This window comes from Xiphophorus maculatus, chromosome 24 (assembly GCF_002775205.1).
Source record: "Xiphophorus maculatus strain JP 163 A chromosome 24, X_maculatus-5.0-male, whole genome shotgun sequence".
Taxonomy (NCBI): domain Eukaryota; kingdom Metazoa; phylum Chordata; class Actinopteri; order Cyprinodontiformes; family Poeciliidae; genus Xiphophorus; species Xiphophorus maculatus.
The window spans coordinates 13,748,238-13,772,459 of NC_036466.1; the positions used below are offsets into that span (position 1 = coordinate 13,748,238).

The following is a 24,222-nucleotide window of genomic DNA, read 5'->3' on the forward strand; positions in this document are numbered from 1 at the left end:
AGATTAAACTGCTTTGATTCTAAACATCACATCCTGTCCTTTTATAAGTTTTAAAAATCTTATTTCTTTTAAGATTTTAAAATAATTTGAGTTGTACGTTTCTCTTAAATCTGCACTTTATCTCTTTTCCATCAAACTTTGCCTTTAAAACCAGTTTCTGGAGATAAATTGATTGATAAATAATAAAATGACCTTTAATAACCATGTTGATTCACATCCTGTCTTCTTGTCACTAAAATGTTTCCTTTTTGTCTCACAACTTACTTAATTTAAGAAGTAAATTCAACCAAAGGAGTCTGAATGGATTTCCTGTTTAAAACATCCGCTGACTTGATATTTGCTAAGTCCTGTTTTATATATTTGCACAAATTTTTTTGTCTGTTTCATTTGATTTTAAAGGAAGCAAAACCACTTTTTTAAAAAAAATCTAAGAAACAATCTTTGATTATTTTGTAAAGTGTCATTGTTTTTCTATCACTAATCATGTTTTTGTGTTTTCTTATTGATTCTTGCATATTTTCCAAATAAAAATCTGAAAATTTTGGTGTGAATTTGTTTATAAAGTCGATATTTAGAATCGATTTTCTTTGCAACACCACTTGCAAATATTTTCGGGTATGTTTCTGTTAGTTTTACATAATTCAATACTAATATTTCCATCCATTCTTTGCAAAAATCTCAGTCAATGTTCAGGTCTTACACTGATTTACATCTGGACTTTGATTAGGCCACTCTAACACACATGCTTTGGCTTAAACCACTCACTGTATTTCTGGCTGAATGTTTAGAAAAAGTGAACTGAAATTACTTATAAATGTTATAAAACATTTATAACTAACGTTTTTCCATATAGATTTATGATTTAAGTGTTATATTTGGGAAATAATTTATTTTAACAAAAGTCACTAAATGTTTTATTTAGAATTCGAGCATTAGTGTTTTGGTTTGTCTTTAGTTTTGGAGAAACTCCAGTTTATTCTACATAATGCGCATTTTCTCCTTAAGTTTCAGTTTCGGATGATTGACGCAGTTGTACCTTCTTTCTCTGAAAACACGTGATTTCTTCAAGCTGTTCTCTGAATTGTTTTTCCTCCCCCTAAAATACGAATTGTTTTTCATATGACGCTTGAAAATGTATTTCAAATGCAATCTGATTCACCTAAAATACATAAAAGTATAGGATTAATTCTAAATGTGAACTAAAATCCACAAAATGAAGCTCGAGCGTAAAAAGCAAGTGTTAAGATATTGTTATTGTGCATGTACGTGATGATTGACGGAACAGCCACTTTTTCTTCTTCCGATTGGCTAAGACCAGGAAGTAGGCGGGAGCCTGTAGTCTGTTCTCCGTTATGATTGGCTGAGAACTGTTAGCTAGGTTTCATTAATGGAAAGGGGACGTAAAGTTGACAGGAGGATCAGCTAGCGTCCTTGTAACAGAACAAGCTTTCAGGAAATAAAACCTGGTTTCACGGCGAGATAATAACCTGCCACAGACTAAAAAGTAAGTTTATTTTAATGTCTGAATAACCATGGAAGCGTTTTATGATGCACGTGTTTTTATTAGCATAACAAAACACTCGGCTAAGCTAGTTGCTAAAGTTTGTAGTTCTAGACAAGTTTGAGAAAATAAAAATTGTCGGGTTTTATGGTCTGTATGGATACATGTTGGCAGTAGAAGTGCTTTGCTATGTTGTCGGTGTTATTAATGTTTAATATGCTAATATGTTGCATCACCGCCCACCTGAACAGCTGCTGCTAGCTAACAGGTACAACAATAAATACATCTGGTTAGCTTTAAAGGGATGTTCCGCTGTTTTTAAACAACCTGAACTGAAAAACTAAACCAAAATTCTTAAAGGATTATTGTACAGTGCTTTTATTTATTGTTTAAAATGCATCCGGGTATTTGAGAAAGCGTTTGTAAGCAGACAAAAAGGCTGTTTTTATTGAATTATTCAGTGTTTTTTGGCCTCTAGGCCACCGATCGCAGTGTAACAGCATCTTCCACAGCTGTTTACAACGGGTTCCTCTTAGCTTTCAGTTTCTGATGAAATCCTCCTAAGGAGGAGCTTTCTGGTTTCCTAATACTTTTTCCCTCTAGGGCCAAATATAATCAGGTCTGGTGATATTTTAACAGCATCAAAAGCTTTTAATGAGAAGAACTGCTGATAAAATGCTCGTTATTATTCTGGCAGTCTGATTCCAATACTAAAATATACATCAGAAATATCTATTTGTTCACTATACCTAGAGTTTAAGCCCCTAAAATGGGTTAATTGTTGACATGATAACATTTTAGAGCAGAAGTAGTTTCCAGTTTTTCCTCTAATTAAGTTGAAGTGAGTCCTGATGCAGCTGCTGCTTGTGGCCAGCAGATGGCGCAGTGGTGCCAGCTGCAGATGCTGGACAGTAAGTACCTGGAGCAGGTGGACCAGCTGTACGATGACTCCTTCCCCATGGACATCCGGCAGTACCTGAGCAGGTGGATCGAGAGCATCGACTGGTAAGAAACTGATTCTGCTTCGGTCCGAGTTTATTCACAAACAGCAGCCACACTTTATGAAAATATCACGTAAAATACTCCTAAAAGTACATTTTCTCTTAAACATTACTACCCAACTCTTATAATTAGACATTATTGTGTTTTAAGTTCATTTTAATGTTTTTATCTCCAAGGTTTGTTGCTGGAAAAGTTTGTAAACTTACCTTGAAGTGTTTGAATTTTCCTGTGAGAAACCTGAACAAACCCTGAAACTTTATTGATCCCAAAGTGAAACTGAATGTTTTTGCAACAAATTTTAGAGGAAATACAGTTTTCCAAATGTTAATCAACTGCTCCAGGTTGTAAAACACCATGTTGCTATGGTTACACATGACAACAAATGAGCAAAGGATGAAAAATGCACCAAAACAGGAAGGAGCGGTAGTTTGAAGAAGAGCTGCTCCGATGTTCTTCCCGTCCAAAGCGAAGCCGCCATGTTGTTTCTTCCTGTTCGTCGTCAGGGATACGGTGGCGGTGCAGGACTCGCTGGCCACCATCCGCTTCCACGACCTGCTGGCGCAGCTGGACGACCAGCACAGCCGCTTCGCTCTGGAGAGCAACTTCCTGCAGCAGCACAACTTCCGCAAGATCAAGAGGAACCTGCAGGTCGGAGACGCTGCCGCCGCCCAGGGGTCAGAGGTTAACGCGCTCTAACCGGCCGCCATCGTCTGTCTGTCTGCAGGATCGCTTCCAGGAGGACCCCGTTACCATGGCGATGATCATCTCCAGGAACTTGAAGGAGGAGCAGAAGATCTTGGCCTGTGCAAAGGAAGCCGAGGTAAAAACCTGAGAATTTATCGTTTTTTCCATTTTAACTAAATTTATAAAAAAAGTTCATTAATCATGTTGTGAATAATATAAACTAGAAAATTTCGGAAGAAATTTAGACGGGGCCTGCCAAGGCGCGCCCGTCGGGCATGGGCCCGGCGTCGTCGCGCCACAAATCGGCGTCGACGCCAAAGAACGCCGCGACGTAATCAGTGGCACGCAGAGAACCGCAAGAACGTTAAGCGAGGCGGACGTGCACCGTTCGGTACGATTTAAAATGTTGTCGAGGCTTTTATTTTGGAAGTTTTGTTAAACTTCATTTCAAAGGGCCAAACTAATCCCAAGCGTAATAGTCCTTGGGTTAAAATAGTTATATAATGCTCAAAACACAAGTAGCTGATGTAAAAATATTCAAGGCTTTTATTTTGAAATTTTCAGTATGCTTCATTTTAAAGTTCTGAAGTAATACCACGTGTAAGAGTGCTTTGGATGAAAAAGTCAAATAAAGCCAAAAAGAGAAATTACGTCATGTAAAAATATTCAAGGCTTTTATTTTGAAACTTTTGTTAAGCTTCATTTCAAAAGGCCAAACTAATACCATGTGTAACAGTGCTTTGGATGAAAAAGTCAAATAAAGCCAAAAAGAGCAATTATGTCATGTAAAAATATTCAAGGCTTTTATTTTGAAATTTTCAGTATGCTTAATTTTAAAGTTCCAAACTAATCCCATGTGTAACAGTGCTTTGGATGGAAAAGTCAGATAAAGCCAAAAAGAGCAATTACATGATGTAAAAATATTCAGGGCTTTTATTTTGAAATTATTATTATGCTCCATTTTAAAGTTCCAAACTAATCCCATGTGTAACAGTGCTTTGGATGAAAAAGTCATATACGGCCAAAAACAGCAATTACCTGATGTAAAAATATTCAAGGCTTTTATTTTGAAATTTTCGTTATGCTTAATTTTAAAGTTCCGAACTAATCCCATGTGTAACAGTTACTGAGTTAAATCAGTTATATACAGCCCATAGCAGCAGGTAGTTCTAAAGGCCAGTTCTCAGTCCTGATCTGTTTCAACTGAGGGTAGATAGAACTACAGCGATGCGTATTCGTAGTCCAAATCAGCAGCCAATAGCCTCTTGAGTTCCGTTGCTATGGCAAATAATGGTCTCAGCAGGTGTGAGCTGTGAGCTCTGAGCTCTCAAACACACAAGTGTGTTTGAGCAAACACACTTTACTGAAAAAAAGCATTGGAAACAAATCCTTCTTGTTCGGGAACCGTAATACATATTCGAAAAGCGTTTTAAGCGTATGACAGTTCAATGTGTCTTCTGCGATAGTCCCGAGATTCATATCTGTACCTCACTCAGAGCATTTACAGCGATGAGAGAAAGAAATGTTGTGCCCAGATATGAACCGAGATGGGCTGTCACTCTAATTTGAAGAAAAATGAGAAACTTTGGGTCGCTTAGAGGCAAATTGTGGACAAACCGTAACTGGTATCGACGAGCCGTCTTCACTTTCGAAGAGATCACAGACGTATCTACAAAATGAAATTTGAATGGCATTTCTAGGTGAATTTGTGACGACACAGCAAATCCTCAAAAATAGGGTATTTCTAGGATTTTTCCCATTGAGTTATAATGGGGTTTTTTTCGTAGTTTTTTGCGAATTATGTCGCCACGTTAAGCCCAAATCCCACCAGAAGTAATAGCTCCAATGGCGTGAATTTTCTGCACGTTTTGATACCTCATTTGTAGGTGTGCACCCAGCGGTACGAGCCGCATTAACGGTGACGGAAGAAAAATAAAGAAGATTAAAGAGACGCTTCTCTCCGACAATAGTAATAGGTTCCTGCCATTGCTTTGCATGGCAGGCCCCAAATAGTCCTGCAGCTAAGAATTATTAGCTAAAAATTCATCAATGCATTTTTCTAAATAAGAAAAACATTTTATTGCCCAAAAATGATTCATCTACAGTTAAATAAAGAGTTAAAAAAGCTTTTTCTGCTTCATTTGACATCAGTACCCATGTGGGAACTATTTTTATCTATTAACAAATTAATAACTTTATAACAAAAGTTGCTTTAGAATTTAGCAGAATTTTAACCAGGATAAGCAAAAACTACGACATTTCAGGACTTTTCTAAAATACAAAATGTTTATATTTTATGTACAATTTTGCCTTAATTTCTGCTTTGAGTGTTTTTTTTTCAGCAAATATCAAATTTTAGAGTTTATAATCCAATTAACATTTAATCAACTACTAAATTGACAGTTATTTAAATAATTGATTGATCTGATTTCAAGAACTCCTAAATAATCTAAATCTCCTTCCACTGATTTAAATGTTTATGAGTTAGCAGGTGTGGCTAGCTGCTGCTAGCTGCTAGCTTCTTCTTCTTCTGTGTTTCTGACTAAACAGACAGACAATTATTCTCCCGTTTCATAAACTGGCTTCCTGTGAACAGGTTCCCAGTTCTTTCTGTATTTTTTGCATGTTTTCCACGTGGTAAAAACCTCAGACCCTCACTAACCTGATGCTGTTTCTGCAGCAGGAAGGAGAAGGAACCGTGTCGGCCATGGTGGTGGAGAAGCAGAAGCTGGACAACAAAGTGAAGGAGCTGAAAGACAAAGTTCAGGTTTGATAAAGTCCGATTAAAGCTGCTCGTTCATCCTGTCGGGTTTGTGTTTAAACCTCGTTGAAGGTCCAGTTTTTCTCCTCCAGTTCCTGGATCAGATGCTGAAGAACCTGGAGGACCTGCAGGACGAGTACGACTTCAAGATGAACACGCTGAAGAACCGTAAGCAGGACGGGTTCTGGTCCAGCTTCATGATAATCCAACCAGATTTCTGTTGTTTGTGGATAAATAGAATATCTAAAAGTTCCACTATTAAATGTTCAACATAATTTAAAGATTATTGATCTTCAGTCTCTGAAATCAACAGTATTATTTATCGCTGTAACTTCATTTTGTTTTACGTTTTCCCAGCAGGTCAAAGTTTGCGTACATTTACTCAAACTGTGTCGCCACGTTTATGTTCCTCCGTGTGTAACATTCGTTGTGCAGCTGATGTGAGCTTCCCTCCTGCAGAGAACGAGCTGAACGGCATGTCGGCGAAGGAGCTGGAGAAGGAGAAGTTCAACACGGCCAGGATGTGCATCGAGCTGAAGCAGAAACGCCACGTAAGAGTCGCCGCCTCGCTCTGCTCTCTGCTCTCCTTGCTCTGCGCTGTTTCCTGTCCCGCTGTCTCACGGTGTGTTTTGTGTGGCAGGACGTGGTGTCCTTCCTGAGCGAGCTGCTGAACCTCACCCAGAGTTTGATCCAAGACCTGATCAACGAGGAGCTGCCGGAGTGGAAGCAGCGGCAGCAGATCGCCTGCATCGGCGGCCCGCCCAACGCCTGCGTGGACCAGCTGCAGAACTGGTGAGGGGCTGAGTTTAAATATCATTTACAGACTTTGCTTTGCATAACTATGGAAGTTTTTTTTAATTACGAGAATCTTGATGCAATTTTATCAGAAAAACATCTTAAACTTAATTAGTTTTAATCAGAAAAGGTATATTTATTTGTTTACGTTTGGAATTGTCAGCATTTTCTACAAATTAATCTCAGAATTTTTCCATTATAATCCATCGTTAGTTGAAGTAATGTTTTACTTCAGTAGCTGTAAAAGCGTTTTCTCGGTCTGTTTCTGTCTGAACGAGCGTTTCTCCTGCTGCAGGTTCACCGCCGTCGCCGAGTCGCTGCAGCAGGTCCGGCAGCACCTGAACAAGATGCTGGAGCTGGAGCAGAAGTTCACCTACGAAAACGACCCGATCTCCCAGAAGAAGAGCCACCTGGAGAACCGCGCTCTGGACCTGCTGAAGAACCTGCTGTCCAGGTACGACCGCGACCCGTCCTCTGGAGCCGCAGCTGCTGCCGGGCCAACATGGCGTCTGCTTGTGTTTGCAGCTCTCTGGTGGTGGAGCGGCAGCCCTGCATGCCCACACACCCACAGAGACCGCTGGTGCTGAAAACAGGCGTCCAGTTCACCGTCAAGCTCCGGTAAGAACCAAACTCCTCTGAATGTGACCCGAAAACTCAGCAGGACGTCACTTCTTCTTCTACTGCAGCTTGAATGTTTTTACTGGAAGCTTTAACTTCCTGTCTGTGTTCAGGTTCCTGGTGAAGCTTCATGAGTTCAACTACCAGCTCAAAGTCAAAGCCGTGTTCGATAAGTAAGCTCAGCTCATGTGGACCAGTTCAAACCGCTTCTGTCTGCGGCAATAACTCTGCTGTTTGTTTCCCACAGGGACGTCACAGAGAAGAAAGGGTACGTCTGAAACTTTCCCCGTTACCTAGGAAACAGCTACATCCTGCTGGGTTAGCTTTAGCATCTGAGAAAACACAGAAACCTGATTAAAGACGGAGAAATTTCACTTTAATGCAACCAGGTTGTTTCTGCTAAAAGCTTCTCATTAACATGTTTTTTAAATTGTGCAGAAAATTGATCAGTTTAAACGTTGAGAAGAAGTTTAGAAATCATTTTTCATGATATTATAGCAGCGCTGCTGAATTTTTATAGATCGAAAAAGTCAATAAATGCTTCCAGAGGTCAAAGGTCAACATCTCCAACGTCAAATGAAACATGTCGTCTGTTTCCAGGTTCCGTAAGTTCAACATCCTGGGAACGAACACCAAGGTGATGAACATGGAGGAGTCCAACGGCAGCCTGGCGGCCGAGTTCAGGCATCTGGTGAGGAACAGAAACACAACCGTGGTTTAGATTTAATACCAATAAAAATGACATTTTTTATTATTTTTATCAACAACACAACACAAATGAGACTGAAGGTGGAAATTATAAAGCTTATGTAACCTAAATACAATCAAGAAGGTAAAGAAACAATAAAATGTAAGTGAAGCTGCAGAAACGTGTCGCCCCCCAGTGGTCATGTTGGATATTACACTGAGTGAGAAAACTGATTAAAGTTTGATTTTTATCAAATAAAACTTTAAAATATCATATTTGTTGTGAAAAATGTTTTTAACCTGAAAAGTTAAATTTTTAATTTGTGCAGCAACTGAAGGAGCAGAAACTGGCCGGGAACAGAACCAACGAGGTGAGAGAGTTCATCTGTTAAATCAATAAATCAATGAAATAATCATCAATAATTAGTAATTAATTTTAAAAACAGTTTACTGAAAGAACAGCAAACTCAGAGCAGTTATTAAGACAGAATTGTACAGAAATCTAAACATTTTTCATTAAAAATAAAAAATATTGAAATAATTTTTGGCAGAAGATGAAATGATTGGTATTGGATTTTAAACAATAAAATGTTTTATTATTTAAAAAAGGTTTTAAAGTATTTGTTTGATCTTTTAGTATATTTCTAATATTTTCTAAAAACGACTAAAATGAAAAATGTGCTGAATGTTTTTTTAAATGTTTCTTCTTTTGGAAGAATAATCAATAGAATAATCAATAACTAATCAATAGTTAGTTGCTGCTCTCTAAGTGTTTTTTTTTTCACAGAATAAATCTGGACTCAAAGTGTTGTTACCGTAGCAACCCTAATAAAACCTGGAATAGATTAGACTGTTGAACTGAGATGATTCAGTTGGGTTTGGTTTAAACTCACATGTGAGCCTGCAGAACCTCCTGACTCCACCGGGTCAGTGGGTTCTGGTCCGGCTCGGTTTCTCTCTGACCCGTTTCCTGCGGCGTCCCTCAGGGTCCGCTGATCGTCACCGAGGAGCTTCACTCGCTCAGCTTCGAGTCGGAGCTGCACCTGAACCAGTCCGGTTCTCCAGGACTCCACATCAAGGTGGAGGTGAGCGGAACCCGGAGCCGGGCTCCAGAACCGGGTCGGCCCAGTAGAACTGAACCCTGCGTGTGTTTCAGGCCATGGCTATGCCCCTCGTCGTCATCTCCAACGTCTGCCAGCTGCCCAGCGGCTGGGCCTCCATCCTCTGGTACAACATGCTGACCACAGAACCCAAAGTGAGGCCCGCTCTTCCTCCTCCTCCTCCTCCTCTTCCTCGGTGCCGACCCAACACTTAACGACCCGCTCTGTCCAACAGAACCTCAAGTTCTTCCTGTCGCCGCCGTCCGCCAAGTGGTCCCAGCTGTCCGAGGTGCTGAGCTGGCAGTTCTCCTCCGTCACCAAGAGAGGCCTGAACCAGGAGCAGCTCAACATGCTGGCCGACAAGCTGCTGGGTCAGAACCAGAACCAGAACCAGAACCAGAACCAACACACTGGACAGGCACACTGCCAAAACACAACGTCTGTCTTCCTCTCAAAATATCTTATTACACTTAAAATAAGATTTAACTAATTTACTGGTAAATAATTTCTTAATAAGTAAAAAGTTTCAGTTTTTCATTAATGTTAAGAAATTATTGACTTAAAAGAATTTGCTACATGTTGACGAAAAGTTATTTTAAGTGTAATAAGATATTTTCTCTAGAAACCAGATGAATTTATTTGGTTTTGTGTTTTTGCTGTTTTTCTTTTGTTTCATCTTTATTTTATTTTATTTTTAATCCTGTTTGATCTCAGCTTTGTTCTGCTTATGTCTCAGTTTGATTCTCATTTCTTTTTTTTTTCTCACTAGTTTGTGATTTTATCTTGGGGTTATTCTCACTTTCTTTCTTAATTTAATTTCTCTTTTATCTCATTTTTTTCTCGTTTTCTTCTGAATCTACTTGATATTTTTATGTGTTCAGATTTAATTTCTTTCTGGTTTTACTCTGGATTCTCTCCAGATTTCTTGACATTAATCTCCAAACCATGTGAAGTAGAAAAGTCTCTGATTCTCACCAGATTATCAGGTTTTGATGTAACATGATTGTTTTTGTCGGCAGGAGCAAAAGCTCAGAGGAATCCAGACGGGACGATCCCCTGGACCAAGTTCTGCAAGGTGAGCCTCAGGGGTCGTCGTCGGGGTCGGGGTCGGGGTCGGGGTCGGGGTCGGGGTCGGGGTCGTCGTCGGGCGGATCTGGTTCATGTGTTTGTCGTTTCTGCAGCAAAGCGCCAATGAGAAATCGTTCCCCTTCTGGCTGTGGATCGAAGGAATCCTGGACCTTATCAAGAGACACCTGCTGTCGCTGTGGAACGACGGGTAAGCGCCGCCGCCGGTCTGGCTGCTGCTGCCGCAGCGTTTCCATGGTTACAGTCTCGTCCTGTGTGCAGCTGCATCATGGGCTTCATCAGCAAGGAGAGGGAGAAGGCGCTGCTGAGCGACAAATGTCCCGGGACGTTCCTGCTGAGGTTCAGCGAGAGCAGCAAGGAGGGCGCCATCACCTTCACCTGGATCGAGCACGACGTCCACGGTAACGCAGGCCAGGCTTTTATTGTGAAAGGACTCTGCTGGGCTCCCATTGGAGCAGAAGCTGCAGCTGTGACTCGTCCAGATTAGTTGTGATTGCATTTATGATGCTTGTTTTTCTTTCTTTAGTCGTTTCTTTCTGCCAGATGATTGAAGCGTGTTTCTGTTTCTCCAGATAAGCCCGTCTATCACTCGGTGGAGCCGTACACCAAGAAGGAGCTGTCGGCCGTGTCGCTGCCCGACATCATCCGCACCTACAAGGTGATGGCCGTGGAGAACATCCCGGAGAACCCGCTGCGCTTCCTCTACCCCGACATCCACAAGGACAAGGCCTTCGGGAAATACTACCCCAAACCCTCAGAGAGTGAGAGCCGCGCGCCGATTCGTCCCGCCGCTTCGACAGACCCGATCGGACTCGTTAACGTTCTGGTTCTGTTGCAGCTCAAGAGCCGATGGACACGGACGTCCAGGAGATCCGCGGCTACATGAAGACGGAGCTGATCTCCGTGTCTGAAGTGTAAGATCAGAAACACAGCGCATGTTTTAGCAGAAAGAGACATGAACGTTTTAATCAGACGTTTTTACATATTTTAACAACTGAATGTCTCAAAAGATTCATTTCACAAAACCATTTATTTTTATTTTGTAGCATTTTACTTTAACTTACTTTACAAACAGAAACTTCGCTGCCTTGCTGCATGTTTCCTATTTTGTCGTCCTTTTTTCTTTCTTTCATGTACAGTTGCTCATTGTCACATTTCAAAAATAAATTTGCATAATTTAGAAGGAAAAAACAAATATTTTTATTAAAATTTTTTTATTTGTGATGCAGAAGCAAATCTTTTCCTTTTTGACAGTTTGTGGTTTTATAAAATTATGTTTTGAGTCTGAAACATGATTGAAATGGACTAACGGCCTTGTTGTGGGTCAGACCCCCGTCCAGACTGCAGGACAACATGATGCCCATGTCGCCTGACGACTACAAGGTGCTGGAGCGATACGTCAGTCCCAGAGACATCGACGCTGTGGTCAGTCCTTCATTCACCTCCACATGTCTCATTTAAATCTGTCCGCACCCCAAAACTCACATTGTCCTTCCTAACGGCCAGAATCTGACCTCCTCACTGCCAAACATGGATTTAATAGACCAACATCTGATTGTTTCTGTTAAACGATGTGAGCAGCGATGCTCCAGAGGCGCCTCCTGCTGGCAGAAGTTGTGTAGCGCGCCCAACATTCACATCCATATAAATATAGAAGCTTTAAATTAATCTTTTATAATAATTTTATTTAAAAAGAAACATTAAAGGTGCTCATGGAAACTATAGAGGAGATAAACTGACAGAATTAACCTTTAAAACTGGCCATCCAATAAACTACTGCTGGTTCTCCAACATTTTCAGTGTTTTTGTTTTTAATTACAGTTAAGACTGTTAGCATAAATAGCTAACAGGAGCTAACACTCCTGTTAGCTATTTATGCTAACAGTCGTGACATACATTAGATGTATTTATTTTTGTAGTATTTATTTTAGCGCAAATCAGCTGATTCTACAAATCATGTGGTGACAGTGACTGTTGCTATAGCGACGCCCTCTGACCTTGTCCCCCTGTCCTGCTCTGAATCTGTCCGTCTCCTGTCTCTAGATGGACCTGCAGGACTTTGTCCCTCAGGTAAAGTGCTGCTGCATGTTGGAGTGTAGCTCCTGTAGTTCTGCATGGCCGACCCAAACTCTTTCAGTTCCGTCCTCTTCTCGGCAACGGAACCACAGATTGAGCAACTTTTGGTTTGGACGTTGATACCCGTCAATCAATCCACCGGATTGGTTAGCAGCTGACCAATCAGAGAACAGTAAATGTCCCTAAAATGGAGGACCTGAACCGCTTTACCTCCACAAATGTTTAAATCAGTTTATTGGTGAAATTTGCTGCGATTTGGTGGAAAATAATTGGAAATAATTATGAAACGTTGAGATGGGAACAGGAACCAAAGGTTGCACTAAAGTTAGAGTAGAAACACTTCAACAATTTTTACTTTTAGTCAAATAAAAGTAAAAATTATTATGTTCCTGAAATGAAGCTGAACTTGCAGCTCTGGCGCCCCCTGGTGGCTCAGAGGGTTTAGTTTGGGACTTTGAACACGAACGGTTCTGAACTGAACTGGTTCTGTTTCAGATCAATTAATTAGTTCTTGTTTTCTCCACAGATGAGTTCAGAGTTTCAGGATGAGAACTGAAGACAATCTGCCGCCGTTTCTCCGTCCCTCCTGGTCCTGATCCTGGTTCTGGTTCTGGTCCTGGTTCTGGTCCTGGTTCTGATCCTGGTTCTGATCCTGGTTCTGGTCCTGGTCCTTCATCCCTCCTGGTCCTGGTTATGATCCTGGTTCTGGTCCTGGTCCTTCATCCCTCCTGGTCCTGGTACTGGTTCTGATCCTGGTTCTGGTCCTGATCCTGGTTCTGGTTCTGGTCCTGGTTCTGGTCCTGGTTCTGATCCTGGTTCTGATCCTGGTTCTGGTCCTGGTCCTTCATCCCTCCTGGTCCTGGTTATGATCCTGGTTCTGGTCCTGGTCCTTCATCCCTCCTGGTCCTGGTACTGGTTCTGATCCTGGTTCTGGTCCTGGTACTGGTTCTGGTTCTGGTTCTGGTCCTGGTTCTGGTCCTTTGTTTAGTCCAGTCGTCTGCAACCTTTACAATCTAGAGACATTTTATTTTATTTTATTTTCCAGTTTAATAAAACGGGTCCAGAGCCACAAAACCACATTTTAAATATTTACTTCATTTAATCTGTTTTAACTGTTAAAGACAAAATATTTTATTTTGACTTTTTCTACATTTTATTATATGTTTATATTTGAATTTAGTTTTTATTTTAATATCAAAAAAAATAAATGTCAATAAAATGAAGATTAATCAATTATAAAAATAATAATCAGCTAATTTGGTAATCGATTAATCAATAACTTCAGTATTCACTCAAAAAGTTAATTTGCTGGAAAAAAACCATTCAGATGTAATTAAACCAAAACTGAATCAAAAAATCTATAATTTTACATTTAAGATGAAATAAAATCCTGTTTGTAAATATTTTTACTCAGAACTCATTAAGCTGCAGTTTTAGCTTCACAGGTTCAAATTATGTAAAAAATAAAAATCTCTTATTAATCACCAATTATTAACTGATTAATTGATCAAATAATCAATAGGTCAGTTCTCCACTATTGATAAAACCTAGAAATGATCAAGTGATCAATAAAGGAATTCTGTCATTAAATGTTTATTTTCTTATTTAAAAAAGAAACTGAATTATTTGTTTATTTGCATCTTTTATTTCTAATATTGTACAAAAAGGTTTAAATGAAAAATATTGAAAATGTGATTTTTATTTGTATCAGATTTAGTTACTGAAACATTTTAATGTCATTTTATTGTGAAAATTAAAAACTAAATGTCAGTAAAAACAGAAAATGGTTCAAATCTTCTTTGTTTCTTGTTTAAAGTTGAGTTTGTGATGTTTAGTCCTAACGAGCTGCAGGCTGCAGAGCTCTGCTTTAACTAGTCTAACTAACCTTCATCACTGCTGAAGACTCTGGAAACTCTTCTGTTTGGAGAAAATGCGACTCTGCTCGGCTCGTCGGGCTTTAACTGTTCCCTCTGAGGTCGAGGCCCAGAGAAAGTCTTTGTGTGTAAAGATGAAGAAATAAAGCTTCAGCGTGTGAGAAGCCGAGTCCTGCTGGCGGATTTAGCGGCCAACAGACGAAGGTCCGCCGGAGCTGAACGAGAGTCGCTGAAGAGAATCTGGAAAGTCTTTGGTCTGAAGATGAAGATGAAGAGAATGTGAAGCAGTGAAGCTCCAAGCAGCCAGCAGTCCTCTGATCAAATCATCAGCACTTTTCCTCGCCTCATTTCTTCCCTCGGCTGGTTTTTCACCAAAATTTTACAAAGTGTCAAAATGTGGTGATTTTTTTATGACAAATTTACGCGGAAATCATAACTTTTTGTATTGAGCAGCAGCTCAGAGGAATAAGAAGTGGACTGGGAGTCCACAGGTTGCAGGTTCGAGTCCTGAACTCGACCAATTTTACTTTAATTTTTCCTTTATTTGAGTCAAAACACAACAAGATCCCTGCTGGACTCGAACCAACAACCTTTAGATAAGCAGCCTGTATTCCTGCTCTCTCCGCCACTCGCTCATCTACACTAAAATACTTTTTTTTTAAAACTTGTCTTCTGTTTTCTGAGGATTTCGGTGAAAAAGGGGCGTTGCCAGCGACGACTGAAGGCGTGGCTTCAGAATCGTCTCTAATCCAGGAAAAAAGGTCAGAGTTCAGATCCAGAAGCCACAGGTCCAAGCTGAGCTGATGAATCAACATGTTCAGAACAACAACGGAGGAGATCTGGAACAATTTACTCCACATTTCACTTCATCTGCAGAAACACTTTTTCTTCTTCACTCGGAAACTTGGGACTTTTTATTCGTCCTCACATGTTGGGAACTTTTAAGGTCATTGAAACTAGAAGGAAAATATTGATTTTCCATCCAGTGTTCAGTTTGAAATCTGTAAAAACACAAAATGTTTCCAGGATTTTAGTCCAGTTTCTGTTGCAAATGAAGGAGAAAAGTTCAACTTTTATTTCTCTGCAAATTCATGAAATACAAAAATAAAAATTAACTTTTGAAATTTAGTTTCACCTGGTTGGAAATAGAGGAAAATAAAATAAAATAAGGTTTAGTTAAAACACAACCAACCCTAATTACATTTTAAATTTTTATATTAAAAAAAACATTTGAAAATATAAAAAATAAAATAAAAAGTCTGGAAAGTCAGAAGCGTTTAGAAGCAGTTGTCTTAATTCCTGAATGAAATTATGACTAATTAAATAAGAGGAATGCAGATTGTTTTTCATATTTAGTTTTTATTTGGATGTGAATAAATATCTGCTGGTGGCGCAGCGGCATAAAAACACATGAAGAAGAACCAGAACAAACACGTTACATTCAGAAAGAAACTAAACGTCACATGATCCAAAGAGCTGCAGCTCGGACCGCGCCGCCGCTTTGTGCTTCCTCCAACACCATCGACCCGACTACCGGCCGGTTCTGACCCGATTCTGGAATGATCCTCCTTTTTTAAAGTTTGGATTTGGGAGAAAAAACAACTAAAACATGATTGTTTCAAAGTTTCAGCACAAAAACAGAACCGGACTCTTCAAGTATGAGTCAGAAACAATCTGCATCGGAAAGACACACACACACACACACACACCTACACACACACACACACACACACACACCTACACACAGAGACACACACACACACACACACACACACACCTACACACACAGAGACACACCCACACACAGAGACACACACACACACACACACACACAGAGACACACACACACCTCAAACGTGGCATCAGCAGGGAGAATATTCAGGTTCCACCCAAATCTTGGACCAGAACTTCACCCAGCAGGTCTTACTGGTTCTGGTGAAGGTCGTTGCCGTGGTAACCCTTCCTGCCACCTGAATATTGGTCCCTTCTGACTGCGGCCCGGTCAGAACCGGTCCATTCAGTCTGGCAGTGTCTCTTCTGATATGTACAAACGGCTTCGTGTTCAAACAGAAGAGAGAAATAAGAGAGGAAATAAAGTTTTACAGGAAAACAGTTTAACAGCTGAACATATTTACACGTCTTATATACAGAACACACCACCGGGTCAGGGTCACACCATCAACGCCTACTCCACTTCCTGTTTCCAGAATAATTGATTGATTCATGGTTGGACGCAGAGGAGGAAATAAAAACCGATTATTTTACTGGCAGAACAGATAACAAACATGATGAGGAGCTTTTATTCTGAAGGAGCCTTCAGGAAGTGACAGCAGGTCGTCCAGGTTCTTCTGAATAAATTGGTGTTTCATATAAACTCAGCAAACATTTTGAATTTGACAGAAGTTGACTTGTAATTGAGTTTCCAATTCAGGAAGTGGCTAAAAAGCCTCCTATTGTTTCTACACCTTGAGCATCTTTAGTTTGTTAAAGTTTGAAAGATAAAATATTTAAACTCTTAAAATGTGGTCAAGATTATTCTACACCAATAGCAGAATACTTGAAGTTTGTGATTAGTGAGACTTTGACCATAAATCCAGGTAAAATCCAGGAGTTGGTAAACAACCTCTCACTGCCTGATGATCATCTTTCTGCATGGAGTCGAGCCACTAGTTACCTCTCTGGTTTTTACCTCTTCATTATAGTTTGTAGTTTATGTTTCTAGTATCTTTCTCCAGTTCACCTCTTGTGGTTTCTGGGCCTCCATGGTTTCAGGAGCCTTGTTGGTCCCAGATTCTCCTCCACTCCTCTGTTGTCGGCTGCAGCTCTGCTGTCCTCACATTCATCTGACGGATTTTTCTCCAGCAGCATTTGGATCTCAAACTCTCCACTTCCTGAAGAAGCTTCTCTGTAAAATAACTCCTTACTGATTTCTACATTTAGTAGAAATATAGAATCATCTGCAAGGATGAAGCTCAACCACACCTTGAACCAGGGAGCTTCTCCGTGACCTCAGTGACCTCTGACACAGTTTAAACCACTCTTTTTCCTATATGGAGGACGTGGTGACTGTGGTCCAGATGATTGTGGTCCAGTTACATCAAAAGCCCTGAAATCAACCTGGACTGAAGTTTTATGAATCAAAAGACTAAAAACTTGGTTTTAAATATTCTTTCCTTAGTGTAAAATAATCTACACCTAGTTTGAAATCTAAGAATTGTAGTTTTTGAAGTAGATACCATTAAAGATGCTCAAGGTCGTGACCTTTACTCATTTCCTGTATTAAAAGCTGCAGTCAGAGCATCAAACATCAACATCATTCTGACTGTTTCCTGGATAATTTAACTTTTCATAAATATTTTCCTACCTTCAGACCGGAAGCTCAGCATCTTATCGTCTAAACCAGAGTTGTAGAGCTTTGATTCAGCTCTGTTGGAGCTGAAGCTCCAGTTTAGGAGCCACAGCTGCTGCTGGAGCCTGTTAGCATCGTTAGCATCGCTAGCTCCGCTCAGAGTCTCTGCGGGCTGTTTTCATCTCTGTGGAGCTGCTTCTAGTTCACACTGACAGATAAAACATTGATTTCATGTTAAAGTAGAAAGAAGATTTAAGAAATAAAACAGCAGAAACACGAAGAAAGCAACAAGGGCATCATTAGCCGATCAGGAGCGGGAAACTAGCTAACTGCTAACGTAGCCTTCTGCCCCCTAGTGGACTCAGTGTGTAACTACAACAACTAGAGTAAAGCTAGAGAGCTGATATGTGAAAAGCACTTCCTTTGGGTTCTTTCAAAGTAAAACACAAGAGACTAAATTCTCCTCAGTACATTTTAGCGCGTTAGTTTATTATATTATCAGAAAGCATAAGTGTGTAATTTTATTAGGATGTGATATAAATTATATAATTGGGCTCTGAAGCCAAATTATCGTAATTTTTTTGTTTTCCAGAAAAAAATGAACATTTCATAAATATTCTTCTGACTAAACCGGAAACGCAGCATATGTATGTAAATAACACATCTATATATTAAATTAGCTGTGAGTCCATTAGACAGACCATAATAATATTAATATTTATAATGAGAAAGATATAAACGTGATCAACTTAACAGAAATCAGAAACCAGCTGCAGCTCTACAAACTCACCTCTATATTCAGAGCGGGGAATTTCCGCCCTCTGGTGGCCATAGTGGGAACTACAGTCCCGATAATGCATTATTTACATTTAATATCCAATTAATGTGGAGTTTAGAGAAAAACTAACAGTCTTCCTGAGTCATATTGACAGTTTACTGACTTATATATTATCCTGACATATTTTAATTCACTGTTTGGAGTTATATATATAATAAAAACAGTTTTAAATCATAAAATAAAGCTGCTGTGTTAAACTCTTAAAGATCGTTTTTCTGGTCAGACTGAATAAAATCCTGCATTGACTCTTATTTAACGACAGTAATGGAAGCTGACTTGATCTGACTTTATAACATTTTAAATTAAAACAAAGATGAAGATCTGGTTGAACAATTTCCATTGATGCTGTAAATAATGAATAAATCCAGAAAGACGGCAGGGTGACCGATGGAGAAAGTCCTGATATGTGATGAAAATCGACTGTTTCATCTCATGTAGATCTGAACATATAAACTTATATCCAAGCATCATCATAGGTGGAGTCGTTGGTCCCGTCCGTATTAGCGCTGAATTTTCCTGCTGCCCTGAACACATCTTCAGTAAAACCAGCCTCACTGAGGCCAATAGACCAGCGCTACGTTGCAGGAAAACTCTGAAGCTTCTTGGCTGGTTTTGGCCTCTAAACTGAGACGCTCTCATATGAAGTGAAATGTTGCACATTATAGGTGCTGGAGATGACCTTTAACCCCTCGCTGTCCCAGGTTTTAGGCAGTGTGGAGGTGAAGAGCCAGACTCCTGATCTGCTGTGAGTGACGTGACGCTCGGTGGAAGTCCTGCATCCTGTTCCATCTTCATGTTGGAGACGTGAGGCTTTGCTTCTCCTGTCTGGGATTTGATGGGAAACGAGTCACAAGATTCAGACGATTTCACAGTCGTCACTTTGACGATGCAAACTCTGGTTCCTCTCAGTGTTTGGTCTGTCAGAACGCTGCTCAGGTTCCTCCTCAAGGTTTTCCTGCTTTTCTTTAAAGTTGTACGACTTTAAATCCACACAAATAAACCATAGAAAGTCGGTTATTATCTCATCTTCTAATGCAAATTTTCATCCGTCAACAAAAGCTGGAAAACAAAACTGTTCTCCTGGAACAACAGCTGTTCAAACTGATCCATCACATCTGTGAGCAACATGGAGTTTATCTCTGTTTCATTTCAACTTTGACCTTTTATTCCTTCCTGTTGCATCAGAAACTTCCCGTCCTTAAAGTGAATCAGACGGTTTGAGTGAAACCAGGTTTCAGGTGGACTGAAGTCGTCTTCACTGTGAACTTCATCAACTTTCTGCTTCACAACAAAACCTTTCAAAGCCAAACACACATCCAAGCAGCTGAGTCACAAATGATCCAAGTTCAAATCTTGTGTTTCTTTTCTCTGGAGGATCTGCTCAGGACGTCTGGATCTGTTCTGAAGTGGATTTAATGCTACAGATCCGGAGGAAGTTTTAGTGTTTGGCTCTGAATCTATAGAGCTGCTATCATGTCTCATTTTAGCTCAAGTTTTTTCACCACAACAGAATAAAATCACATTTTGCCCCATTAACATGCTCTTTAAAGCTTTTTAAATGAAACTAGTACTTCATATTTCTGCTGAATTCAACTCTTCTAACTTGAACTCAGAGTATTTTTCTCTCTTCTGTTCCTGCAGATCATCAAACAGATCAGATGAAAAATAAAACTGAAAATCTTCAACATCCTGATCGACGTCTGGAAACTATTTGAAATAGAAACGTAAAATGTTCTGAGGTCGGTGACCGCCTCGTCGTCGGCCTGTTGCTACGCCTGCACGTGAAACCAGCAGAAACGCTGTCGCCATGGAAACGCTACGGGGACAGCTCTGGTCCAAACATGGAGGAGGCAGCATCATGCTGAGGGGAAGCTGGTCCCAGTTGATGTGAGTCATTTTGATGCTTTTCAAGGTCATAGTGAAAGTAAAAAGCTTCAACATATAAAACATTATTTTATTAAGATAAATATAGCCTTCTCAAAAATAAAAACACTTTTTACTCTGAAGAATTTTAAAGAACTCATAAAATTATAATTAGTTTTATTATAATGAAACTATTTTGGATAAAAACCAAATTAAAAACTAAAACTTTTCATAATAACGACAAAAAAGAATCTGAATTTGTAATAAAACCTTTTTCTATCAAAATAAAAGCCAATAAAAAGAGAAAAGTGTTTAAAGCCATAAAGTAGAAAGATAAATAAAGCGTACTTCTTGAGGAGGAGTCGGTCCAGCGCTCCGTCTGAGGTCGTCTCCATGGCGACCTTCAGCGTCTCCTTGACCTCTTTGAGCCGAGGGTCTCCGGTCCGACGCCCCGTGGATTTCAGAGCCTGAAGGCAGAGACGGCGAGGCGGACGGCGTCTCCGTGTCCGTCCTCTGGAGACTCACGCTGGGACGTCCTCCTGTCCCTCTGCCATGGTGGAGAACAGCAGATCCTCCAGGACGGCAGGACGCCGCCTTCCTTCTCCTGCAGGAAACACAGAGAGGCGGCGGCATGATGCTGCCACCGCCGGGCCCCCGAGGGCCGCCGGTGTCTGGGTGCTGCAGCAGCAGCCGGAACGAGCTGCGGCGATGAAGGCCTGGAGGAGTCTTCGTCACTCTGGGAGGTTTCCATGACAACTGTCAGCAAATCTCTGTCTGTTTTCTGCTAATGTCAAAAAACACAATTTCACTGTTGCAGTGTTTCCATGAAATAAGAAATGAAATTAAAACCACATGTGAATAATTTATCTCCAGAGAAAAGTCATTAATATTCATGGCAGACACGGATGGAAAGTTCAAACTCATAACTCAGCCATGGTGGCGCTAGCGCTCATCATCTATCAGCCAATCAGAGGAGACGTCAGCGTCTCGTTCAGGCCTTGGAGCGATAAGCCCCGCCTACTGTGGAGCGGCTACCTGTGCTGCGTTTTGGGAAATTGTATTTTGACAGAAGAGCGGTGGATTCAACATGTTGGAACGACTCTCAGCTTTTTCTCACCTGATGCTGTGAAGCTCTGGAGGAGCCAGAAAAAACTAAAACAAACCATCATCCTCCAAACACTTCCTGCCGTCTTCCTGGTTTCCGCCCAGCAGTAACATCCGGCTGTTGATCACGTGACTCGTGGTGTGAAAAAGTGTTTCGATTGGCTGAAAAACTTCCTCATCCTACCGCTAAAACTTTCATCCAAACCCCTCAGTGGGTTTATTCCGTTACATTTCTCAGTTTTTATAGTTGATGGAAACGGAGCGACTGTGGAGGGACACAAACGATGAGGGCGGGAATCGAACCAGCAACCCACCGACTGCAGGATGAACTCCTGCTGCTCCTGTTCTGATTTCCTTCACATTTGAGTTTCATCCACCAGAACATGATTTAATCCTGTTCCTGTTATTCCATGTAACATTCTGGAATAAAACCAGGGATTTAATCCACACAATGTTCAGATTTTTCTCCTTCCATGTTTCCAGCTGGTGGCCTCAGAGAACAGAAGATGTTTTAAAATCAAAACTTTAAACCAGAATGAAAAACTAAAGCAGCATCAAGCTGCATTGTAGCTGAAAAACCCATTGAGCTTCAGTGAAGCGGCTGAGATGAATCGTTCTCACCTCCATGTCCAACTGGAAACTCCTGACAGCAAAAACTGCAGAAAGTTTTAATCCCGTCGCCACTGACAGGCTGAACCAGATTCTTTGCTTCTCATTCCTGCTGCAGCTGCAGAGTCTCTTGTTCTTTCTAGTTTCCTCCATATGAATCTAGGAGAGAAATGTTTCTAATTAGATGTGACCTCTGACCTGAAGAATCCTCTGCAGACGAAGCTCATCTGCACTTTTTCCTTCTTCTTCTATTTTTATGGAAGTTGGTAAAAAACTTAAAGTGTCGCCGACACGATAAAACCACTGACATGATTTACAAAGATGAACTATTGACCTTTCATTGTGTGGACACAAAAACCTCCATCATGTGACCTGAAGGCCTCTGATTGGTGGCCTCTAGTGATGTCATCAGAGGCTGCTTGTTGCTCTGCAGGAGACAAAGTGTCTAAAGAGATTCTCCAGAAAGATCCGGCTGCTGCTGCAAAGAATCAGATCAACTGGGAATAAAGTTGGAATTTCAGTTTTCAGCTTTTCTTCAGCAGCTGAACCAGAATCTGCAGTTTCATCCTGGAAACCAGTTTTTCCTGGTTCTGCTCAATTCTTCCTCTAAAACCAGATGTGAGTCTCTGAGGTCAGAGGTTTCTGACATCAGGAGGAAGAGCAGCAGAACCAGTAAAGATACTGGAACCAGTTCAGCTCAGCAACTGGAAACTGCAGCTTCAAGAGAGTTTGTAGAAATCTGCTGTCAGAGTTTGTTGGTTCTGATCAGCAGGAGACCAGAACCCGACCAGAACCACAGCTCCATGAAGCCAGCAGCTTGGTTCTGAAGGAGAACCGGGCCGAGTTCTGGTTCTGGTTCCTCCACAGAGAGAAAACCCAGAGAGGAAAACAAGAAGTGAAAACTCACCTGATCCAGACTCTGCTCTGCTGCTGCATGGAGTCGGAACCGGTTCTGATCCAAGCCTGACTAGAGCTGAGGCTCCGCCCCCTGACTCACCTGAGGCTCCGCCCCCTTCCAGGTGACATTAAACTCCTTTCCTTCCATGTTTCCTCTCCTTGTTTCCATGGTGATCTGAGCTGTAAAACTTTAGGTCAGATTTGAACTTTTTCAGGTTTTTCTCAGTTTTCTGCTCATTTCCAGCCAACATTTTATTGCAGGAAATCATTTCAGGAAGGAACCAGAAGATTCAGGAGTCTGGGAGATGAGACTGTAACCGACCTGAACACTGAGGCCCCAGAGCGCCCCCTGCAGGATCTGCTGCACCATTAACCAGACAGAAATGACAGTTTTATACAAGTTATTATTCTAATTCAATAGCTGATTTAATTAATCGAGTTTTGATTATAGAAATGGTTCTCATCTGTTTTTTAAAATCATCTTCAGTCTGAATCCTGCAAAAATAAACTGCTGGCTAAATTAGTAGCTTAAAGCTGAAATTAACTTGAGATGTTTCTGCTTTTACTAATTTAAACTTAGAAACTAAATGTGAAAACTTAAAAAAAATTAAAAAAGCAAAATGGCATGAAGGATTAAAATTAAGGTTTAGTTATTATATGTGTACACAGTCAGCTGCATAGAAAAACAAAGATTTTTAAAAAACTTTATTTGGTCGTTAAACATCCAGCAACCCACATTACATTAGAAGAATTATGAAAATCAATCATGAACCAATCAGCACATTATCCCAGTGATTCTCTGAGGTTTGAATAAACCAGTAAAATCCCAGTAAAGAGCCTGATGTGACACATCGAGTCCTAAAGTTCTCTAGAAAACTCAAAACATGAAATATGGAGTTAAAAAAGTCAAAACCAAAACATATAAAATCTTTTTTTCCAGGTTCCAGATGTTCCTGAAAACTGATCTAAGATCAGAGTTTCTGTGGGACATCCAGTTCTAAACTGGTTCAACTGGTTTCTGTGATGGAAGCTGAAGTTTCTCTGCAGTTTCCAGTAAAGCATCTTTTTATCTGTGGAGCTTTGAGGAACATTTTCATGTCAGCAGAAGGAAGAAGCAGCAGAGAAAAGAGGTTTGAAGTGTCTTTCATGGCTTCAAAGCTGAACTGAAAATGATTCCCATGTTTCCATTCTCAGACCATTTCTGGTTCCAGGATGAAAATGAATCAGAGAGAAAAAAGATCAACTTTCCAGTTGAATCCAGTTCAGATCAAAACTCCATGAAGCCTCTAAATGGAGCCCAGTTTGAATTGGATCTTTATTGATCCAAAGAGACAAACAATATCAGACACTAAATGACAACATGAGAAAATAAACAGGA

The 24,222-nt window shown here is 40.5% G+C and overlaps 1 protein-coding gene across 4 annotated transcripts; it reads left to right on the forward strand.

The window, feature by feature from the left end:
- The first annotated feature begins 1,378 nt into the window (after positions 1-1,378).
- LOC102237914 (signal transducer and activator of transcription 1-alpha/beta) lies at positions 1,379-13,094 on the forward strand. Of its 4 annotated transcripts, none has more exons than XM_023329746.1 (25): positions 1,379-1,504; positions 2,376-2,506; positions 3,007-3,151; positions 3,228-3,323; positions 5,868-5,954; positions 6,041-6,116; positions 6,408-6,499; positions 6,589-6,740; positions 7,039-7,197; positions 7,269-7,361; positions 7,475-7,534; positions 7,609-7,629; positions 7,962-8,052; positions 8,378-8,419; positions 9,035-9,133; positions 9,205-9,303; positions 9,384-9,519; positions 10,168-10,223; positions 10,330-10,424; positions 10,496-10,635; positions 10,807-10,995; positions 11,073-11,148; positions 11,563-11,659; positions 12,278-12,304; positions 12,837-13,094. In XM_023329746.1, exons 2-25 carry the CDS (start codon positions 2,379-2,381, stop codon positions 12,864-12,866), a joined length of 2,286 nt encoding a protein of 761 aa, XP_023185514.1. In that variant the 5' UTR covers positions 1,379-1,504; positions 2,376-2,378; the 3' UTR covers positions 12,867-13,094. The 4 variants fall into 4 exon arrangements, with proteins under 4 accessions (XP_023185514.1, XP_023185513.1, XP_023185515.1 ...); XM_023329745.1 differs by having other exon boundaries at positions 2,379-2,506; XM_023329747.1 differs by having other exon boundaries at positions 2,379-2,506; positions 5,871-5,954.
- The last annotated feature ends 11,128 nt before the right edge of the window (positions 13,095-24,222 follow it).